This window comes from Panthera tigris, chromosome B2, assembly GCF_018350195.1.
Source record: "Panthera tigris isolate Pti1 chromosome B2, P.tigris_Pti1_mat1.1, whole genome shotgun sequence".
NCBI classification, from domain to species: domain Eukaryota; kingdom Metazoa; phylum Chordata; class Mammalia; order Carnivora; family Felidae; genus Panthera; species Panthera tigris.
The window spans coordinates 20,148,215-20,171,792 of NC_056664.1; the positions used below are offsets into that span (position 1 = coordinate 20,148,215).

Sequence of the window (23,578 nt, forward strand, 5' to 3'; positions counted from 1 at the left end):
TCAGTGGGAAATTAAAATTCTCTAAGTCCTAATTTCAACATTTATAAAATGCTGATAACACTGACCTTGTACCAGGTTGGTAAGGATTAAATAAAAATGCCTAGCCACACTCACCTCGCTTATACTAGGAGATACCTGCCAGTCTTTGATATAAACCCTCACACCCAATACAAAATACAAATGTTGCCCTTTCTGTATAATGCCTGTGAAATTGTCAAAGCTGTGTGAAACTGACTTGATTTTAACATATACATTAATCCAATCCATCCCTTTATGGGTATCCAAATCATGCACTCAAAAAATGTTCTGGCTTCCTTACAGTAATCTTTGCCTTCCGGGCCACCTTAGTGTTACCTAAAGCTATCGCAGCTATCCCATCTTGGGGTTCATGTCATTACATCTCAGCGACCGTAGATGTAACCCTAAATGCAGGATAAATTAGTGTTGATGGCTGGCAGAGCTATGGGATGTATGTACATTCTGAGCAGTAAGTGACATTGTGTTAACAATGCTGTCAACTTTCGTGTCACGTTGGAAGGCCTGGGGTTGCTGTAGCTACAAGGTGAATTATAACGTCAGAAGCAACCCAAGTGCGACTTCAGTCCGCTGTCACCAGAAAGCAGGTGCAAGTCAGGCAAGAACATAATAGAGACAGGTAGGGTGACTATGCCATCTCATCTGGATCAAGAGGAGGGAAGAGGGAACCCCAGTGTTTCTAATTCCGGGTTCAACATTCTCCACTAGTCTTCCTTCCCAAATATCAGCAAAGGGTCATGGCAGTGGAAGTGGCCCCAGCGTGGTGGCCCACGGGGGGAGGGACCCGGGAGTACGAGGCCGAAGCAACCCGGAGGCTGCAGAGGCTCAGAGACCAGCAACAAGCGAGGACCGATCAAAGGATAAGAACACTCTACCCGATCGGCGCTCCCCACTCCTAAGCAAATTTTAGAGGGCGCAAGAACGCACTCCCGGCACCGCGGTGCCCACCTTGGCTGCGCTCTATCCAGGTTCCTGAGAAGAGAGAGCATGCGCGAAAGGTAACCGCGCCCTCGCCGCGGGAGACCCCAGGCCGGCGAGGGGGCGGGGCCGCACAGCTGCGCACGCGCGCGGGGACACGTAGGCGGAAGTGGCGCGCGGGCGCAGGCGAGGCGAACACCTTGCGAGGAGGCGGCGGCCGCTGTGGAAAGTGCAGGGGTAGGCGGAGAGGAGAAGGAGGTGATGGCGACCTGGGGAGGGGGAGACCGCTCCGTCTGGCAGGCGCCACCCGGGCTGGGGTCACCTTTTCAGGTGGCTTAACGGCTCTGGAGTGGACGTGTACCCCCGGCTCTTCGCCGTGTTCGGGACCCAGACCCTCCCCTCCCCAGAGAACCTGGACACAGCTTATCTTCTTCATCTATAACGAGCGTGCGGCGAGGGGATTGAGGGCAGGATGGAGGGCGGGGATGACTTCCTTTTTTAAAGAACGGAAACCTGGCACGGTTTCTAGGGAGGAGTGTGTGTCCCTCCTTGTCCCCTTTGCGCCCTGCGGCAGGCTAGAACCCCCTCAGGCCCCGGTCTGTGGACTCAGGCGTGAGGCCACTTCCAGCAGGGCATTTTAGACTAGTAGGGGCCTCTGGAGAACTGGCAGTCGCCTGGGTTCCCAAGACTGCTTTTGAGTGAAGAGCTACTTCCGGGTTCTGCGTTAGATAAAGTACTTAGGGTCTTCTGCTGTCCATCTGCTTTGCGGTGCAAGGTGATCGTTCTTGCCAGGTTATTAAATTTATGTCATAATCTTCCACTAAAAGTTATGCAGATTCTCCAGTCTTTGCAGCTTAGTTTTCTCCCCCGCCTTTTTATTTTTTTTTTTAAAGACTGAAAGGAGGTGGAATGCTTTGGTGTGCTGACAGTGGGGTTTTTTAGTGTCGGGCATATGTATTTCTTCTAAGGTAGGGTCTCACATGTCGATGTCGAGGGTAGATTTTTGGATTCACGTTTTCCTAAGTGAATTGGGATAGTTTGGGCCTTGGAAGAGAGAGATACGGCAGCATTTGAAAATAATTTGGATGAGTGTTATTTGTACTTAATTTCTTTATATTAAATCCAAAGCTTAGATTTATCCCTTGGAAAAAAATTGAGTAACTGTCAAAAATGAGTACCCTGTTTGATCTTCGTGTATTTGAAGTGTGTACAAAGAAATGAGCCCCCCTTTTTTTGTTGTTTTGTAACCATAACCCATAGGTGAACAATTAATAGAGTCCAGTTAATGTAGATACAATGGCAAGATTATTTTATTTGTAACAACGAGTATGACAAAATACAGAGTAAAGTATGTTCAGGTTATTTACACTGTAATGTAATTTCCTCATATTCTACCCTTTAGTAGTGGGAGACTTTTCTTCTAAAGACTGGAAAAGAACTAGATTAAGAAATGAACTGAAAGATTTTTAACTTAAGTGGGTCATTGCAAACCAATGTTATTACCAGTTATTTATAATTTTTAGATGTCAGTATATACGGAAAATGCTGACTTTTCCCATTTTAGCAGTTGCTTTGTACCAACAAGTAAAGTTAAATATATGTGTTGACTTTAAGAACAGGAGAGGCCTCAGGCAGTGATTCACACCTGTGGGGTTTTTTGTTCTTAGTTTAAGGCTTACTGTATTCACAGTCTAAAGCAGAGCAAAATGTTGATCATTTAATTTGAAAACAGGTTTAATTCTATGCTTGATTTTATTTTTCCTGCATCGAAAGGACATTGGCCTAGGTTCTGTGGATATTGATTAATATCCATCATTAATGTCTGAAACGGAAGGTGTGTGGCACACATCAGGATCACAGTTATTGGGCATCAGAGTTTACAGTGTCTTCCTTCATCAGTCATGTGACCTGACCAGTGATGTTCTGATTAATAAAACTGCATTCTAAATGCAAAGCTTGCAAGGCAGATTTTCTGGAACTGGTACCTCAAGTAAGCAAAAGAAATGAATTTATTTCCATGTTCATTTCAGATGCTTTGTGGGAAATTTCAGTGGAGATGTCAATATTTTGGCACAGATGTCCAAGAAGTGACAGTGCTGAAGGGATTTAACTCTACATGTCTGGCACAGATCTGCGGCTCCTAAGATTGCCAATAGGTGTGTTGAAAGTGGCAAATTGTTGGAAAGGAGCAGAATTCTGTTGATTAAATTGGTGCTTACTAGAGTGCAGTAGACTCCTTCATTTCATATTTTACACTTTTGTTATGTGTTGAAACATAATGAAGATGATATCTTCTCTTCCCCTAAAGATTTCAGAAGCTTCTAAGAGAAGCAACCATAAAAGCAAAAAGTTATGCTGTTATGATTTAGGTATTTGTAAAAAATTTTATAAAATGCTATGAGAGTCCAGAGAATCACCCAGCTTGTAATGTATAGGGCCTTAATCAGAGGTATAGTATAGTGGGTATTCATGTTGAGCAATGTGAAAGAGGGATCAGAAAGGGAAGAAGAGATTGTAAACAGTAATCTAGTGATGCCTAGTAATCTAGGCAAGAGAAAACAGCTGCTAATGGTAGGTTCAGAAACAGATTTTAAATACATTTACAGGTGTAGAGTCAACAGGAACCTTGGCAAAATGTAACTTCGAGGAAAAGGAAAGAATCTAAGATAATTTACAGATTTTCTGCTCAATACCATAAGTGAGATTGGGAATATAGGAAGGGCAGGTTTGTTTGGAGGTGAACATAGTTCAACTTTGGACTTTTATTTATTTATTTAAGTTTATCTATTTTGAGAGCAAGAGAGCATGGGGGAGGGGCAGAGAGAGAGAATTGCAACCAGGCTACACACTGAGAGCATGGAGTCCAGTGCGAGGCTCAAACTCATGAACCCCTGAGATCATGACCTGAGCCAAAATCAAGAGTCGGAGGCTTAACTGACTTAGCCACCCAGGCACTCCCAGCTTTGAACATTTTTGAAATGAGGTGCCAGTGGAACTCATGAGTAGAAATGCTTTCAAAGAAGCATTTGGAAGCAGAGATCTGGATTTCAGAAGAGAAGTCCGGGTTGGAAGTCCCGATTCGTATTTCCAACTGCACATCAGAGGAGTGAGTCTCCCAGCAGCCGACCATATCGCACTAGCAGTGGTTCTAAAAAGTTGGATAATAGTTAACATTGGTGGTCTTACTGTATGCCAGATGTTTTTACATTTATTTCATTTAGTACTAAAAAAAATTCTATGATAGGCACATTTTTTACCACCCTCCCCTCCCTTTTAAAGATGTACAACCTGAAGTTCAAAAAGGTTAAAAGAATTTGCTTAAGGTTCTTCAGCTAATCAGTTAGCAAAGCTGGGTCGTGCACTCAGATCTGTCAAAATCCAAAGCATAGGGAAAGCACCATGCTGTACTGCTTTCTCATAAGGGTAGCTATAATTTTTTTGAGTCACTGCAATATGCCAGGCATTTTGCTAAATTACAAACATCTCAGCAGAATATGGTTGGGGACAAATTTTTGATACTAACAAAAGCAGGAAAGAGGTCTTCTAGAAGTTTTATTTGTTCTCTCGTGTAAATACATAATCAATATTTGCACATCCTACTCAACCTGTTTTCCATAAGATTTTTAGTTTTGCTCACAAAGTTTGCCACCACCACAGTACATTTGAAAAATCATACTCAGGTAGACAGAGTGATTGCAAGCTGGGGTTTCAGGACTTCCAGACGAAGAGCCAATTTATTTGGTTCCTTTATTAGGGTGCAGAGTATGCCGGATCCCAAGAACGGAGAGATAAGTAAGATTTGAGTCTTGCCTTTTCAGTTCTGTTCTCTCCCAGCTGGGGAATTAGAGAGGGTATCACAAAGGAAGGAACGCTAAAGCTTATTTCAAACCCTGACCTAGAGAAAGAAGACATCAGGCTGAAAGAACATCATTAACATAAGGTAGAGGTGTTTGAAAGTCCATGGTCTATTTCTGGAATGAAATAGTAGTCCATTGTGGGCAGTTTGGGGCTTGATTGAAAGATGTGGAGGGAGGAGAAGCTTAAGGGGGATGAGATTTATTTGAATGGTACTCTGTATCCATGCCTACACATGTGGAAAGTAGTTACTCAGGTTTTTGTTTCTTCTACATTCAAGATCATTTGAAGCATGATTTATAAAGAAAGTCAGATCTCAAGGGTGTCCTGCAAGATGTCTTAAAAAGTCTTAACTCAGAGATGGCAGTGATTGAAACATAGTGTGGGAAGGAAGAACATATATAAAGAAGAAGAAACAGGTAAAGGAAAAGAAATACAGTAAAACTTTCTAAAATTATGCTTTTTCTCTTTAGTAATTTGGCGGGTGCACTGTAAAACAAATGTTCTTTGATGCCTGAGTATGGTTAGTTACAAGCTGTATTCAGAACCTGGATCCATATTTAAATTACTAAAGATGGCCTGCTTAATCTCTGTGATCAGCAAAGGAGAAGTGATCACAAAGTGACTAAGTCTTGCCATTTTAAGCCATGAAGACAGTTTTGTCAAAATTATCCTTATCCATCCTCTTTATTCAACTAGTCTAAATTTTAGTCCCCATTGGGGTTGTGAAAGACAGTCTTTTCTAGGATAATTTTTTCATCATAAATGTGTTTAGCTGTCCTAACTCTGCTCTCTCCTCACCCTGTACTTGGAATTCATTTTTCAGTTTATATAAATCCAAAGAGAAACTGACAGTCATCTACAGAGTCCTCATGACTTTTTTTCACAGACTAACAAAAAATGTTTTCCAGCTTTTTATAATCCCAAAGACTTCTTTATTTCTTTTTTTTTTAAACAGCTGTATTGAGGTATAATTTTTATACAAAAAAAAACTACACATGTTTAACATAACACAATTTGATGAGTTGGGACATATGCATATACCTATGATACCATCACCTAATAATCAAGGTAATACATATATCTGTCATCTCTACAAGTTTCCATGTGTTTGCCTGTGTGTGTGTGTGTGTGTGTGTGTGTGTATGTGTGTGTGTGTGTGGTTAAAAATGTATAACATGGTATCTACCCTCTTAAGAAATTTTTAAGTGCACACCACCATGTTGTTAACTATAGACACTATGTCCTATAGTGAGTCTCTAGAACTTACTCATCTTGTATAACTGAAACTTGAAATCCCATTGAACAACTCCCCAAAGACTTTTTAAATTAAAATGATTTCCAAAGGAAGGAAACACCTTTTAACCTAAGAAATGCTGTTGCTAAAGCATATCATCCTTTCTATAGTCTCTGACAAATCTAGCTTTTTTAAAAGTAACTTATAGTTGTTTGAGTTTATTTTAAAACATCCTTAGCAAATATATTTTAAATTGTATTAGTATTTAAGGGAGCATCAGTTTTTTTTGTGCAATTAAAGATCAACTTTATTTGTTTTTTAATTTTTTTTTTTTTAACGTTTATTTACTTTTGAGACAGAGAGAGACAGAGCATGAACGGGGGAGGGGCAGAGAGAGAGGGAGACACAGAATCCGAAGCAGGCTCCAGGCTCTGAGCCATCAGCCCAGAGCCCGACGCGGGGCTCCAACTCGCGGACCGCGAGATCGTGACCTGAGCTGAAGTCGGACGCCTAACCGACTGAGCCACCCAGGCGCCCCAAGATCAACTTTAATGTTGAAGATGTTACTCATAGACTGTCATGGGCTTTAAAAATTATATCCTTAATACATATAAAAACAAAGCATATTTACTTCTTTGATAAGTAAACACAAAGATAAAAAAATAAACACTAAGTTAGCTTTTGACGTTTGCTGTGGGAATGAGAATGGCATTATGTTTAGCGATATTGGTCTTTACCAGGCAAACATAAATTGGAGAGTAGACATTGTTTTTGGTTGCTTAGAAGTTTGAATAGAGGAATTACTATATTAATATCTAGAGAAAATGAGATTCGCCTGTATAATTTTTAAAGTGTGATGTGAACTATTACTTGGAGCATAGTATCTTATCCAAAGGTTTTGCTTTAATTGCTAATTTCCTTCTTTAGGACTTGGCTCAGCAAGCAAAAGAAACACTGAACAAAGGAGAGGAAACCAACAAAGATAAATTTGGAAGCACTGAATGCAGCAAAACAAGAACAATGGATCTCAAGTTCAACAGTTCCAGGAAATATATTTCTATAACTGTCCCTCCCAAAACACAGACAATGTCACCACACATCAAGTCAATAGATGACGTTGTAGTGCTTGGCATAAATCTCAGCAGATTTAACAAACTTACTCAGTTTTTCATATGTGTTGCTGGAGTTTTTGTATTTTACCTAATTTATGGATATTTACAGGTAAAAATATTTATTTACAAGATGCTAATTATTTATAACAGTTGAGGTCAATAAGAGCATTACTAATAGTTTTACCCAAGGTAGTTTTCTCCATAGGATACCAGTTTATTCACATTTTTGAGTTTTTTAAATACGGAAAAAGACTTTCTAAAAGTTAGTGTGCTCCTTTTTTCGGGGATCAAAATTTCACAGTTGAACATTTCAGATGGGAGAGGAACAGAGACCATCTTAAAAAATTAAAATTATGAACACAATTTGAACTATTTATTGTGTTTAACAAAATGGGGGTAATATGCACCCATGTGTTTGTAAAGAGTGATTCAAGTATTCGCTGATATTTTGGAACATAATTCTCCAATAAAATTGAATAATAACACAAAAGTCATATTCTAGCCCATGGTTGATTCTTGGAGCTCATTAGAGTGATCTTAAAAATTATTGTATTCTTTTCGATTATCATATATAGATGAAATATAAAAGGAAGTATAAATAAAGAAGATGGTAGAATTGATTATTCCTTACCTTGTAAAAATGCTATGAGGAGTATTAGCGTGAAATAAAAACATGAATTAAAAATCTTAGTATTTATAATAACTAATTTCCCCACTAGAAGATGATACAAAAATTCAGATATCACAATGAAGAACAATGAAAAATAGTAAATTTTATCAAAGAAAGGTTGCAATTTCTTGTTAAAAAATATTTTATTTCTTCTTCAAAATACCATTGTTACCAAATAGTTTGGGAGCAGAGTTAGTCATTAGAAAGGAAAATGAATTAGAAGTTTGCTGTACAAATTTATATTAATCTTTTTCTGTTTGATTAATGAGCAGAGACTTTATAATCTATGCAAAAATTCTTTTAAAATTAGATAAACATCATTTTCACTTTGTGAAAACTGATGTTGCTAGCATATTAAAATAGTTTAGGGGCGCCTGCGTGGCTCAGTTGGTTAAGTGTCCGATTCTTGATCTCTGCTCAGGTCATGATCTCACAGCTTATGAGATTGAGCCCCGTGTCAGGCTCTGCACTGATAGTGCAGATTCTGCTTGGGATTCTCTCTCTCCCTCTCTCTCTCTGACCCTCCCTGGCTCGTGCTCTCTCTCTCTTGCTCTCTGACTCTCAAAAATAAATGAAAGAAAAGCTTTAAAATAGTGTAGAGAAAATGGTGGGGTTTTGTAATGGAAGTTATATATATATATATATATATATATATATATATATATATATATATATATATATATATAATATATCTGAATGCTAGCGTACTTAATAAAGCTATTTTCATGTTTTTTAGTTCATGTGCCAGAAAATTCCTAAATACCTTGCAGACGTACTTGAACATGAAGTAAATTTGGGGAATTACACAGTATCTAGTTCAGAGTTTATGAGGGAGGGTGATTTATTGGATTAAGCCAAATAACTATTGGAATACCTCTTAATGACTTGTTAATAATGGCTTATTAACAATTAATATAAATGTTACTTCATGACACAACATTGTGTTTAGATAAGTAACCATTTACAAGGAGAAATTTCATAAAATCCGTGGCCCAGATATTCTAAAAAATAGCATTGGTTTGAACTGATTAAATTCCTATAGAAAAAACAGGTCTGAGATAATAAACTAATGAAATATATTTATTGTATCATAAAGGAGTTCTTGACCCAGGGACCTTTCTCAATGTTTGGGGGCAGTTTTTAATTTTGGCAATCTTTTTTTTTTTTTTTTTTTTTTTAAAGAGCAAAGCATAGGATAATGTTGCTTTATAGCCAGCCTTCCTCCCTTTGTTTTTCTCACTCAGTTCTTTGGAAAGGCCTCCTGGACTTCTCTAATTTTACCTTTGAGGTGCCTTGTGATTTGGATGGTGTTTTGATTTTTGGTGGGTTTTTTTGTTTTGTTTTGTTCTGTTTGTTTTTTTGGTGGTGGTGGTGGTGAGGCTTGGTTTCTTTTAAAATGTTGTGTTTATAGGGGCGCCTGGGTGGCTCAGTTGGTTGAACGTCCAACTGCGGCTCAGGTCATGATCTCACGGTTTGTGAGTGCGAGCCCCATGTTGGGCTCTGTGCTGACAGCTCAGAGCCTGGAGCCTGTTTTGGATTCTGTCTCCTTCTCTCTCTGCCCCTCCCCACTTGTGCTGTGTCTCTCTGTCTCTCAAAAATAAATAAATGTAAAAAAAAAAATTTTAATGTTGTGTTTATAGGAATTTATTGTGAAGAAATTGGTTTGCCCAAGAACTTAACAGTATTCATGTATCTCTTGACAGGAATTAATATTTTCAATGGAGGGTCTTAAGTCCTTTGGCTGGTACCTAACTTTAGTACAGTTTGCATTTTACTCCATATTTGGCCTAATAGAACTTCAGCTTATTCAGGACAAAAGGAGAAGGTATGTAGCTTGTTTTTATTTTTTTGACAGTTAAATTCATTAGTAGTAGTTAAATTTTTTGTTTTGTGTTTTGGGAATATGGGGTATATTATACATGCAATATACATATTTCCTATTAATAAAACATATCTAATACCCAAGAATTTTTATCAGTATAATCAACTTACTAAAAAATACTAAATATATTTCCTTTGTACCCTGAAAAAAAGTGGTCTCTCTTACAGTGTAATGTTATCAGAAAAATGTAGTTTAGGCTCAACTTACAGTAAATGTATCTTCTTGAAACAGGAGAAAGTATCAAGTGTACATAAGTGTTTTTATAAATTTCACTGAAGTGGGTGTGATTACTGAAAGACTTACAGTGCTACTAAGATCAAAGTGATGAAATGAACTATCAATGCCACTTTTATAGTGGTCTTTGAAATGTACAGTTAATGTTTGGTGGGATATGCTGTGCTTAATATTGTTGTATTTGTAATGTCCAGGACCTGAGACTGCATGTTTAGACATCAGAGAAATTTCATAACGTGTGTTTTCATCAAAACCACAGGAGCTTGTTTAACAGTATATTTTAAATTGACCATCTAGATTTGAGAAATATCTCAAAATATTTTTAATGGTATACTGAACAATGTGCAATAAAAACCTGATTATATACAAGAGGAGGTTAGGAAATTGAATGTAACTTCTGTAAGTGTGGTTATCCTGTCATATCAGACTTTAATATGTGAACATTTCATGTATGTATCGGGCAGTTTAAATGCAGTAAAGGAGCTATAATACTGACATTCGATCTTCATTGATACAAATGTTCAATCTTTCAGTAAAAATAGGATATTTTCACAGCTGCTATTTTTCTTACAAACATATTTTTGATATTTGTAAGAAGATAACTATAAAATTTTAAATATTTAAGTCTATACCACTGGTATTTCTTCATAGTTCTAATTCGTAGTTCTCAACCTCTTTACTGCCAATAAATTTTTAGAGCAGTCATAGTAAAATGTTTGAATCTGAGGATAGCATTTGTATTATTTTCATGCTCTAAAACTGCCATTCTCAGTCACAAGTGATAGAATAAAAAGTAATTAAATATATCTGTCAAGACTAATATGTAGGAAAACCTGATGATTCATTACCAATTGCAAACTGCTGGACGTCTGTTTTCAAAGTAAAAGAATCTAACACTGTCTTTCTTAAATGGAAAGTGATACCAAGATATGCCTCCCTGTCATCTACCCAAATGAGATGGGGAGTGTGCCTCCGGCCATGTTTATCCCTGCCTTTAAACCACATGACTGTAACATGTTTAAAGATAAAATCATTTCTGTTTGATTTAAACATAAATGAAGGAGTGTAGGAAAAGAATTTACAGATGAAGATAATTATGAGTTGAAACCTTTTCATTTCCATGGCACGTTAAAAACATTTTTAGAAAAAGTCTTTAAAGGTATGTTACAATGAAAATATGCTCAGTCACATATTTCTGAATTTATTTAAATGCCACTGTTCTCTAAATCTTGAGTTAGCCAGATTCTTTGCTTAGTTTTTTTTTCCCCCCCTTTCTTCCTATGTTTATATGAATACCTTGTACTTGAAAGAGAAAAGGATATGGAGTCAGAAAACATGTATTTGAGTCTTGGCATGGCCTCTAATTAGCTGTCCTAAGACCTCAAGGGAGTTTCTTAAATTCTCTGACCTTTGAGGACCACTCCCTATTGTGTGGTAAAGCATATTGTAAGTTGCAATACCCTGAACCCGCTACTCGTTATTTTTCACCAAAGATTACCTTGTAACTTTGTTATTACTTTATGTGAGTTTTTAAGGAAGATCTGTCAAATTGGTTTTGAAGGGGCTATTTAAAGTCACAATTTCCCCACCATGTCTAAAGAAGTAAGAAATTGAGATACTAAATAAAACAGACCCAGTGAGCACCCCAGAGGCAGGATGATGAATCTAATAACCTCCTGGTTTCACCAGTGAGCGAACACCCCTGGAGGAGGCTGGGGCCTTCATGAGTCTCCATGGCAAGTTGCTCTCAAGAGTTGCAACCTTCTGAATATAGGTCTCCTGGTTTTCTTTTGACCTGTGCTGCGGTACTTTTTAATCGACATCCCTTATGATTTTTCTGACTTGAGGTTTTTTTTAATTTTCTGGCCACTATTTGCATTTTATCTCTGAGGAAATTTGACCACTGTGACTTCTGTCATTACCAGGAAGAGTAGTGCTGTTCTTCCCTGATGATGCCTCACTGAGGATTAGACCCCACAGACAGCATGTAAATCAGTGTTTGTGTTCTACACTGATGCATATGGGCATGCCACGTTATTTCCACACGGACTTTAAATGTTGACTACTCTATTAGCGGTTGAGTAGGAAAGGCCTGAAAATTGAAATGTAAATGGGAAGGATACATTTCAATTGAATTTTCCAGTAAATTATTTTGCCTTATATCTAGCCAAATAAAAACTATGGAGGAATTTTGTTGCCTTGATTTAATCCCAAAATGGAAGCTACATCTAAGTATGCAGCATAATCTAATTATGTGCATAGTACTTCACGTGTTAGTCACACCAGTGTACAGGGTTATTTTAGACCATTAAATATCCAGTCAAAGTGCACAATAATAGTGCAAAATTCTGAAGATGTCATATTAAAATCCCCTTTAGGAAATTCAGATAGGACCCCAGGTAGTGATTTGGGATCGTGAGGAGGGGAATCAGATACCTCATCTTGAAGCTAATTGTTGTAACATTTTATGGAATACAGAATTAGAGTTCACCCATATGACATTGTGGTAATAAAAATCACGTGCAGCGTTTTAAACTGCCATGTACTTTTTCTGCAGGTACTCTGCTCAGGTTATTTTAGCAGAAGGGCTAGACGTATTTTTCCTAATGCTAGATGGGAACATTAGGAAACAACAATTTAGAAGTTGAAAATTAGTTAAGGTTCCTTTTACCATTATGGAGGTCAATATTTTTTAAAACTCTTTTTTCCAAATTTAGTCAAGATGGTTTTTATACGTAGGTAGAACTGCTGTTAAAAAACTTCTTACCAACGTTTCAGACCATCCAGAAGAATCTGTAGAACTCTGTGGTACACCGTGTTTCACACAGCTGAAAGTTCTCACTTGTGATCAATTAAATAAGGGTAAATTGTTGCTTTTACCGACATTCTTTTGTATGAATACAGCGTGATAACCTTTAAAATAGTGATATTTCACCAGTAATTGTAGAAATAGTCATCAGAAATTAGACATTTACACATTGTAAACACATTATCTTATAATAGTGTGAATTGGGTCCCAAAATGAAGATTTTAAAAATTGTCTTTTACAGAATACCAGGAAAAACCTACATGATAATAGCTTTTCTAACTGTGGGTACTATGGGGTTATCAAATACTTCCTTGGGCTACCTGAATTATCCCACCCAAGTCATCTTCAAGTGCTGCAAATTGATTCCTGTTATGCTAGGAGGAGTTTTTATTCAAGGTATAGTAATGATATGTTTTCATACTGTTTGAAACTAATAGGATCTGTTATGGCATCTAGCATTAGGAAAAACATGAAACTCCAATTAATATTTTTTAATGAACATTCGAAATATCAGAACAATTCTGAGTGGCATTGTATCAAAATAAGGTATTATAAAAACACTGATACTTCTGCAATATCCCCTAGTCTTTGCCGTCAGTAATTTGGACTGGGGAAAAATAAAAATAGTACTTCTTTAAATTATTTTTTCTTTTAGTCGGGAATCCATCACATTTCCAGAAATACTGCATTCATCTATTGAAGACGTAGCTCAGAAATACCTAGAAAACTCCTCTTTTCAATTCTTTCATTCTTCTGCTCTGCAGGGCTCCTCTCTCTACCTCCATCATACACACGGACAGTTCTCACACTGAAGTAAAGGTTAACCTGAGCAGAACTGCTTTTTTACCAACTCTGCTGGCTCACTGACTTCCTAGAGCCCCAACTAAGTTACAGGCTATATGGAAATAGGAGCGAAAGAGGAAGCAATGATAGCAAGTGGAACACATTTTTGTTGTTTCTATAACAGTCATGCAGAATATTCATGTTTTGACAATCAAGGGTCTCTATTTCACTAAAGTTCTTATACAGCCTGACTTCATTTTTTACATTAGAGGCCTTCCCACAAAAGCCCTTTGAAATGAAAGTATGGATGTCAACTACTTCACGTATAATTTCAGGGTAACTGTTGATGCAGGAAAGAGTACTGATACCCTTCCCTATTAAAAACCACATGCATGTGTAATACGTCCTTAACAATCCTTACCAAAAAGTTACACTACATGATTTTATTATTTAGATGTGGATCTTCTAAAATAGGTTCATTTGCACCAATTCTGATTATGGTAGTTGCAAACTTAAACAGTTATGCAGCCTGAAAAATTGCTCTAGTTACTTTGTAAACGTATGGGCTGTAAGAAAATTCAGAATCTTCTAACATACACGAAGTAAAAAAGGCACTCATGTCCATGCACTTTAAATGTTCATATTTACTCACCGTAACAGATAAGGTAGGATCTCATATCTAACTCCTAAGGACATGTTGCTGCTCATTGGTAATTTAATTTTCCGAAGCCCTTCTGTGACTGTCTAAGGCACTGATCTAAGCATTCTTCGTATGTTTTTGACTTTGGATATAAAAAGCAGATCCTGCTATACTTGGTTAGACACATAGATCTAAAACTGTGTCAAGTGGGCATGTGCATAATGAGGTTGGCTTACATTTATTTTACACAGGGAAGCGTTACAACATTGCAGATGTGTCTGCTGCCATATGTATGAGCCTTGGCCTGATATGGTTCACCCTAGCTGACAGCACGGTTGCACCAAATTTCAACCTGACCGGTAAGGAAATTGTGCTGCTCAGATTTTACAGGCATTTGGGTTTAGAGTAAGAACTTTTATAATTTAATGAGAATTTTAAACGATAGTGTGACATCTATGATTTTCGTATCTGACATAAAGCTTTCGGACTTTCTGTATAAGATGTAGTAAAAATATTACAACCCTGCAAATGTAACAGTTCTTTTTAGTGCTCTGGTATCTTGACATGACAAAAGGCTGTGCGGCCAGTCAAACCTTCTGTGATCCAGTACATGATAGATGAGTTTCTTATGGGCTGAATCGGAAGTATACACATTAGTTATAGGAGAATCACAGTAGTAACTTTTTATTTTTTTTTTTTTAAATTTAAATTGCACATTTACTTGTCATTATTTTAGCTAAAGAGGAAAAGTTATGCTATATGTTAACATAGAACTGTGCACTCTAAATATGTCTATAACCTTACAGTGCTTGAAGTTTCCACCATGAACAGTTTCCTCCTTGTGTGTCCCGTGGAATTTTGCAAATAAAATTTAGATTTTTCAAAGACAAAATAGATATTCTGTATATTTAGAACTAAATAAGAATAAAAAATGTGTTATAATATTGTTTTTATTCTAATGACCTTGAAGAGAAATTCTTATATTATTATATACACAGTATTGTCATTCTAATACTGTTGAGTTTTATTCATAAGCTTAGTATCATCCCATCTCCTAGCCTGACAAAAGTAGTATTTAAAATACTTATGTGTTCAGGGCAGGTCTCGGTGGCCAGAGGAGGAGTAGGTGCAGGTAAAGGTGGCAGCAGCCAAGGCCACAGACTGCATCATGGAGGTCACCTGGGGCCAGGCAGAAAGCATCAGGAAGCCCAGTGCTGACATGGAAAGATCACTACTTTGATTCCAGTGCTCACTTTGGCATTTCGAAAGAGATACTGAAAGATGAGGCACTCACCCTCGTGTACCAAAACTCCATGTTTCATAGCCGACACCTCTTTGTGGACAACATGGTAATGGACGTGGGCTCCGGCCAAGGGATCCTCTGTATGTTTGCTGCCAAGGCTGGAGCCCGCAAGGTCATTGGTCATTGGGATCCAGTGCTCCAGTATCTCTGATTATGTGGTGCAGATTGTCAAAACCAACAGTTTAGACCGTGTGGTGACCATCACCAAGGGGAAGGTGGAGAAAGTAGAGGTTCCAGTGAAGAAGGTAGACATCATCATCAGTGAGTAGATGGACTGCCGCCCCTTCTACAAGTCGATGCTCAATATGGTGTTCCAGACAAGTGGCTGACACCTAGTGGCCTCATCTTCCCAGACTGAGCCATGCTGTATGTGACAACCATTGAAGACCGGCTGTACTAAGACTATGAAGATCCACTGGTGGGAGAACATATATGGCTTTGACATATCTTGTGTCAAAGACATGGCCATCAGAGAGCCCCTGGTGGATGTGGTGGACCCCAAGCAGCTGGTCACCAATGCCCGCCTCATGAAGGAGGTGGACATCTACACTGTCAAGGTGGAAGACCTAACCTTCACCTCCCCCTTCTGCCTGCAAGTGAAGCACGCCCTGGTGGCCTACTTCAACATCAAGGTTACTTGCTGCCCCAAGAGGACAGGCTTTTCCACCAGCCCTGAGTCCCTGCACACACACTGGGAGCAGACAGTGTTCTACATGGAGGACCACCTGACAGTGAAAACAGGCGGAGAGATCTTTGGCATCATTGACATTCAGCCCAGTGCCAATAATAATCGAGATCTGGACTTCACCATTGACCTGGACTTCAAGGGCCAGCTGTGTGAGCTGTCCTGCTCTACTGACTACCAGATATGCTGAAGTAGCACCTGGCTTCTCCCACAGGCCCAGGGGCAACAGTGTTCTTAGGCAGTTCTTCTCTTCCCTCCCTCAGAAGGGCTTTTTTTAGGGCCCGGGCTGAGGGGCGGGGCACATCATGGCTATGTTTTTCATAATTTATGCTTTTATATGGTTGCATTTATTGCCAGTAGATCCTCAATGGGGGGGAGGAGAGTAAAAATAAAATAAAATACTTACGTGTTCATAGGAACTCTGAAGAAAGGGGAAAAATTTATTCATGAGAAAAAGGTACTACATAATGAAGAAAATGATTTATATCAGCTTTGCTATTCCTAAGAATCAAAATTTTTCTTCATGGCTGTTAGTCAGCCTTCTTTATTTACTAACCTGGTTAACCAGGCTAAGTTAATGGATTTAAATGTAACCAGCACAGCCTCTTGGAGTAACCCTTCAACAACCAAAAGATTCTGATGGAACCTCTTACAACATCTGTTTCAACTTTGCTCAGAGTACAGGTGATCATTACTTCACTGAGTTTTCCTCTGAGAAAGAAGCTTATAGTTACAGATGTGTCTGACATGGTGTAGATTTTTCAAGAACGCTTCGTGTCAGCAACTCTCAAAGGAAAATTATGTATGGAAACTGAGGTAATTGACTCTTTTACTTATTGAAAAAGCAGTTTTAGAGAAGGCACAATTTGCAGTCAGAATCACAGCTTCAAATTCTGTTCAGATCACCTAAAATTATAACCCTGGCTAAAGTGCCAGAGCCCTTTGTACTCTCCCCTTAAAACAGAGATCACGATGATAGCTTGCCTCACACAGAGGTGGTGGGAGGGTTGACTGAGGTGATGGAACAGTGGGTATGAATGAAAGCGCATGCGCGTGCTGAGGGTGAAGGTGACAATAAAGATGGGCTGAAGTGGTGTCAGTGGTGTCTGTGGTCCCGCAACCTCTCAAGGTGACATGACCGCTGACCTTTTCCAACTCCCATGGAAATATTTTGTAAGAAAATTAGAACATGGTCATACTTCATTATTAAGAATAACTGATGAGCACTTATCATGGTCTCTGATCTGTAATAATATATTATCTAAAGGAGATTAGATTAACTGTTTAGTTATTTAAGATAGACATAAATAAAACTTTGAATGTGTAAAGTGAATATATCAGAATTTACTTATGCAGATAAATGTCTGCCTTTAAATATTCCCCTTAGAATGTAGTTCAAGCATTTTCATGCTGTGTTGCCTTTGTTCAGAGCATTTTTAGAATGTCTTTGAATAGCCTGCCGGGAGCGAGGATGTTCAAGTCTTCAACAATAGCCCATCTTTGTTTCAAGGACAGGTTTCATATTTGAAATAAGTAAAAGAGCATTCAGGATCAAGTTTGGTGAATAAAAATGTATGATTAGGTAATAAATACCACAAAGTTAGATGATGAAAAGGCAAACTGAAGAATAAGTATGAAAACTTGAAAATTCTCAAGTGCACACACATGCACATATATTTTTCTGCTCCGTGTAATTGCTTCTGCATTGTTTAAAAAAATGAAAAGGGGGAAACTCCCGTAGGTCCCAGCAGACTCACAGACGTGACCAAGGCTGCTTTTTGTTCTTTCTGTAAAGCACATGGCTGGTGACCGGTGTCCTAAACACTTCAGGTAACCAACCGCCTGCTTCTTAGGTAGATGTGCCTATTCGCATTGGTGTGTTGATTTCCAGATTTGTACATGCCAGTTGTACTGTTACAACTAGGTAATAATATTGCTTGCATTGTGCAGAAATGAAAGACACCTGGGTGGCTCAATCGTTGAGCGTCCGATTTCAGCCTAGGTCATGATCTCACAGTTCACGAGTTCGAGCCCCACATCAGGCTCACTGCTGTTGATGCAAAGCCCATTTCAGATCCTCTATCCCCCTCTCTCTGTCCCTCCCCAACTTGTGCTCTCTCAAAAGTAAATATATTTTTTTAAATTGTTTAAAAATGAGTTTGAAGAGAGAATTGTTTCTGTTAATTGAAACAATATGGTTGACTAGTCAACAGAATCAGTGTTGAATTAGGTGTGGAGGAAACAACTGTAAAAATAGCGGGCTATCATAAAAGCGTGAAGGGATTCTACCCCCTGACTGTGTCCGAAGTTCCTGTGTTTTCCTGTATGCTTTTTAACGAAAACAACTGGGAAATCATTAACGGTGTGTGTTGAGTATGGTTTTCGTTAGGACACATATTCAAAGAAAAGACCTTGACAACTATGTGTATGTTTATGTGTTTTAAATGTTTTAATAATGTAGGTAATTTCTTTTATGATTTCCATCCTCATCTGATTTTTTCAATTAACTAACTACCAGTCCCGATAGAGCTCCTAAGAATTTCTTCTGTATGTGTTTAATAGAGTATTCCTTTCAAACATTTAACCTAAACAGAACTATTATTTTATATAATAATGAAACACAGCAAGGTGACAACTTTAATGTAGTTTATTAGTGTCCATTACCTTTTTTTTTGACGTTATCATCTATGCGCCCAATTATAGCTGGTTGTGGATGAAAATAATCCATTTTTACTGAGCAAATGTGATTTAAGATCTGCTTTGGTTTTCCAGCCAAGTTAAATCTCTGGTAAACCTTGAGTGTCATTCACATGTTTAAATAAGGAGGTTGTATTTTTTTGCACTTTCTTGAAGGTGTGATCCTTATTTCCCTGGCACTGTGTGCGGATGCCGTCATTGGGAACGTTCAAGAGAAAGCCATGAAATTGCACAATGCTTCCAACTCAGAAATGGTAAGTGCTCTGGTGTTTTTTCTCCACGACGGACAGGCTCAGAAATGGTGACGTGCTTCATTTTGCGAACCACTTCTGGTGTTGAAGACTGGCACGGCATTTTCCAACTGGTTTGTCATCATTATTTTCACAAAAGTAATCCATGCAAACATTACAGGAAATGAAAAAGTAAAAATACCATTACCACTATGGAGCTTATTGTATAATATTTGATGAATATTTTCCCTATTTCTAGAGTTTTTTACATATTAAAAAATCCTTTGTTACATCACTTTTCTCCTCTCTTTGTATTTGGTATTATCTTCCATTTAGAAGCTTGTGATTTTTATATGGTTGATCTTTTCCTTCATGGTTCTGGAAACATATTATCATTGAAAAGGGCTTTCCCATCTCTTAAGATTTAAGAATTTTACCTAGGTTGCCTATCCATTTTATGATTTCCTTTTTAATTAAAGCTTCGATCTAGCCAAAAATTTAAAAGATTTTTCTTCCATATGGCTATCCACTTGCCCCAGTTTCATTTATTGAAAGATCCACTTTTCAGCCTAAGTGCCTTCTTTATCATATCATAGTCTAATGTAGGATTCAGAATTATATTCTTTTGATTTCTTTCTGCACCCAAACCATGTGATGACAGCAGCTTTGTCATACATTTACCATCTGCTAGGACTAGCCAGCAATGTTCCTTTTGTTTTTCAGAATATTACTACCATGGTTATTCTTGGGTGTTCATATCCCCAAATAAACTAGAAATCGCATTGCTATTGTGATTGGTATAGCACTGAATTATAACTTAATTTAGGGAGAATGACATCTATACACTTGATTCTTTCAGTCCAAGAATAAGGTATGACTTTCCTTTTATTCAAGTGTTTTTTTTTTCCAATGTCCCTTAGATTTTAAGTTTTTGTTTTTTTTTTTTTCATATAAATCCATATTTCTTATTGAAGTTATTGTTAGGGGTTTCATCTTTTTGCTGTTGTTACTGCTAATAATGTTCTTTCTTTCCCTATACCTTCTACCTGGTTGGTATTTATATATAGGAAAGTTACCATATGTATGTTTACATTAATTTTATAACCAACCTCTTGCTAGACAGAATGTACTACATTAAGAGTATATAGGAATGGTCTTTCCTGTTACTTTGTCAGCAGAGTGAGCATCTTAAAGGAGTCTTTAATCTCGGTCAGAAGTTTTCTTGATGATCGTCACCACTCTTCCTGGGTAAGGTCAAGATCAGAGAATTAAGGAAGTGTAAATAGTTAGAAATACAATGGTTAAGAGCTTAGGCTCTGGGCTAAGATCACCTCAGTTTATATCCCAACTTGGCAAGCTCTCTTATTTGGGGAAAATGACTTACTGTCTCTAAGTTTTAATTTCCTCATCTGCAGGTTGAGGCGTAAGTGGAATTATTCATAGAGAGCGTGGTTGACACGGTACCTGCAGCATCACAGGTCTGTAAATTTGATGACGATGCTGCTGCTGACTGTTCTGAGAGTATACTAAACCGGGATAGAAAGATTGGTAGGAAAACTGGGAAATGAAGCAATAGATATGCCAGATACTGCTTATTTTCCTTATATTTTAATTTCTTTGCAAATTTAACGTTTGGGTGTTTTCATGTTTAATAAGTAGCTTTAAAGTTATTTTGTTTTATTTATATGTGTTTTTAGAACCCCAACAATAAAATGTGGTTTGAGTTCAGTAATTAAGCCAGGCAAAAAAATGAATATTATGTGACCATATGTATGAAAGGATCAGTACTGCTGTGTTACCTTATATGTAAAAAAAGCTGTAAACTTCGAAACAGGATCCGTCATCGTCTCCAGAAAGTTAGGCCATATTGAAATGATGATGTTACTTAAAAAATGGTTTGTTCTTCACATTTAATTAATTAAGTCATATATTAAAAATCCTTCATTTTCTGCCTTTGGTTTGATAGCATTTTTTTCCACTATATTTTTATCTACTATAGGTTTTGTATTCGTATTCCATCGGTTTTGTGTACATTTTACTGGGATTGACATGCACTAGTGGATTAGGCCCTGCAGTAACATTTTGTTCAAAGGTAAACACTAATCATATTTTTAAAAATAAACATCTCCCATTAAATAGTTTCCTCTGTATTTCTTGTTCAAAAAGATTATTTTTATGTAATTTGATAACTCCTTTAATATAATGTATGCAGATCAGAAATTATTTCAGAAATGAAATGATTTATATTTAAATTTATTTTATCCTTGCTCTACCCTATAAGTTAATTTTTAAGCGATGCATAATGTGTAAAAGTTGGGATTTTTAATTTCATCATTGTTTTTCCATTAAATCAGAACTAAATAAGAATCTTTGCTTGACTGCATTGTTGAATGGCTTATTACTACTCAGGAGGTTGATTAAAATCTGTAGTTTTATTTCATTTGTAATACCTCAGGGTTTGTTTTGCATTTTCCTAACAGGCTTTTTTTATATGTTGCAGAATCCAATTCAGACCTACGGTTATGCTTTCCTTTTTTCCCTCACTGGGTATTTTGGAATCTCCTTTGTTCTGGCTTTGATTAAAATTTTCGGTGCACTTCTTGCTGTAACAGGTATGAATGATATACTTGCTTAGATTATGAAATAAACATTTAAATTTTCTCTCTCATTTTCAAAAGATACGGGCAGCGTCTACTCTGCGTTAAAAAGAAAATTGTTGCATTTCATCAATTTATTTTTTGGCTTATGGTATTTCTTTAAAATTCTAAAGAAAATGATGTTTCCTCATAATAATTTATTTGAAGGTTTAATTTTAAAATCAAATATGTATATGTATCTAAATAGTAACTTTTAAATGCATTAAAATAATTTTTTATTAAAAAGTGTGATGGACTATGGGGCGCCTGGGTGGCTCAGTCAGTTAAGTGTCCAACTTCAGCTCAGGTCATGATCTCGCAGTTTGTGATTTCAAGCCCCACATCAGGCTCTGAGCTGTCAGCACAGAGCCTGGAGCCTGCTTCAGATTCTATGTCTCCCTCTCTCTCTGCCTCTCTCTCTCTCTCTCTCTCTTTCAAAAATAAAGTAAACATTAAAAAAAATTTTTTTTAAAGTGTGATAGGCCAAATACCTTCATATAAAAATGCTGCTTTTATATACACTTTTAATTTATAACAAAAATTCTAGTTTTGATGCACGGAAAATATGGCAGCTATATTTCAAACAAAACTTTGGACCTTCATTCGTACCCTTTCTGGGGCATTAGCCAGATTAGCTTCTCTTGTCACTAATAATTATTATGCACCTGCTTTGTGCAGGAACTCTGCTTGCACTTTAGAGGAATGGAAGTTATATTTGTTACGCTTTGGAGGAGTCAGGAAAATAGATGAGAGGCTACAGGTGAGGCCCAATGAAAAAGATAGATGACTCCATGTGCTAACCTTGTACCATTTGCCAAGTGAATGGTCCAGATGACAAATGCACTCAGCATCTCCCATATGGAGAGAGCGCTGAAAGGAGCCCAGGTTTGGATGCAGTGTGGCTGGTTTGGGATGTCAGAGAAGGTAGAGCGTCGTCCCAGCTCAGATGCTTAATGGCATGTGGCCTGGAGAGTAATTCTTTCCTCTTCTCTGGCCTTCATTTCTCTCTTGGAAAGAGACTGGGTTGGACTCGAACATTTCTATCAGAGATTTGTAAGGTTTGCATCATAATGCATACACACATTAGCCATTTATAGCTGAGTTTAACATTTCATACTTTTAAGGGAATACTTAGTTTAATAGTACAGAATAAATAAAGCAAATGGATTTAAATCCTAAACTTTCTCTTTATTTGCTCACATATGACTCCCCTGCTAAAGTTTGTATTGCTAATGGTAAACAGAGGGCATAATTATAGGTGAGGCCATATGTGTAATCTGTCAAGTTATCTCATACTACCAAGAAAGATTAACAAATTCATATACTTAGCTCGGGTTCCAGTTTCCCTTAAAGATGATAACTCTTCAAAAGGGAATTGATATCAATTGATACGTATTATCTAAACCCTGTAGTTGGTCTAAAAAAATATGAGATGCAGTCCTTTTCTTAAAGGTGCAGACAGGTTTATTTCTCTTCCGTGTAAAAGAAATGCGCTGGCAATAATAATAGCCAGCATGTATATAACCTTCATTATGTACCCAGAGCCATTTCACATACATTATTCATTTTCATCTCGCAATAATCCTGTAATAAAGTAGGCACTGTTATTGTTCCATTTTACAAGGGGTAAACAGAGGCACAGAGAGGTTAAGTGGCTTGCCCAGTGGTCAACCAGCTGGTAAGTTGCAGCATCAGTATTCCAACGGAGGCAGTCTGGCTCCTGACCTATGCTCTTAACCCATATGTGATCCTGCCTCCTGAACTGCTGTGGTGGCTCCACGTTCATCAGGAAGCCAGACTCCTGTCTTCTCTGCCGGCTTGTCCTCATCCTCATTTCAGGCAGTGGGGTGG

General features: G+C 37.6%; 1 protein-coding gene and 1 pseudogene across 14 annotated transcripts in view; both read left to right on the forward strand.

Annotated features, from left to right (window-relative positions):
- Nucleotides 1-576: 576 nt before the first annotated feature.
- The window catches only part of SLC35B3 (solute carrier family 35 member B3), a 40,125-nt gene continuing 17,123 nt past the window's right edge, over nt 577-23,578 (forward strand). For 4 of the 14 annotated variants that reach the window (XM_042985746.1, XM_042985747.1, XM_042985748.1 and 1 more), the window contains exons 1-10: nt 577-1,034; nt 2,985-3,110; nt 5,090-5,228; nt 6,974-7,267; nt 9,532-9,653; nt 12,995-13,149; nt 14,428-14,535; nt 19,018-19,115; nt 21,091-21,183; nt 21,592-21,703. In XM_042985746.1, the coding sequence (XP_042841680.1) occupies nt 7,067-7,267; nt 9,532-9,653; nt 12,995-13,149; nt 14,428-14,535; nt 19,018-19,115; nt 21,091-21,183; nt 21,592-21,703 (889 nt within the window). In that variant the 5' untranslated portion in view covers nt 577-1,034; nt 2,985-3,110; nt 5,090-5,228; nt 6,974-7,066. The other 10 variants (XM_042985738.1, XM_042985742.1, XM_042985740.1 and 7 more) reach the window with 10 other exon arrangements.
- On the forward strand, nt 15,191-16,980 carry LOC107179012 (annotated as a pseudogene).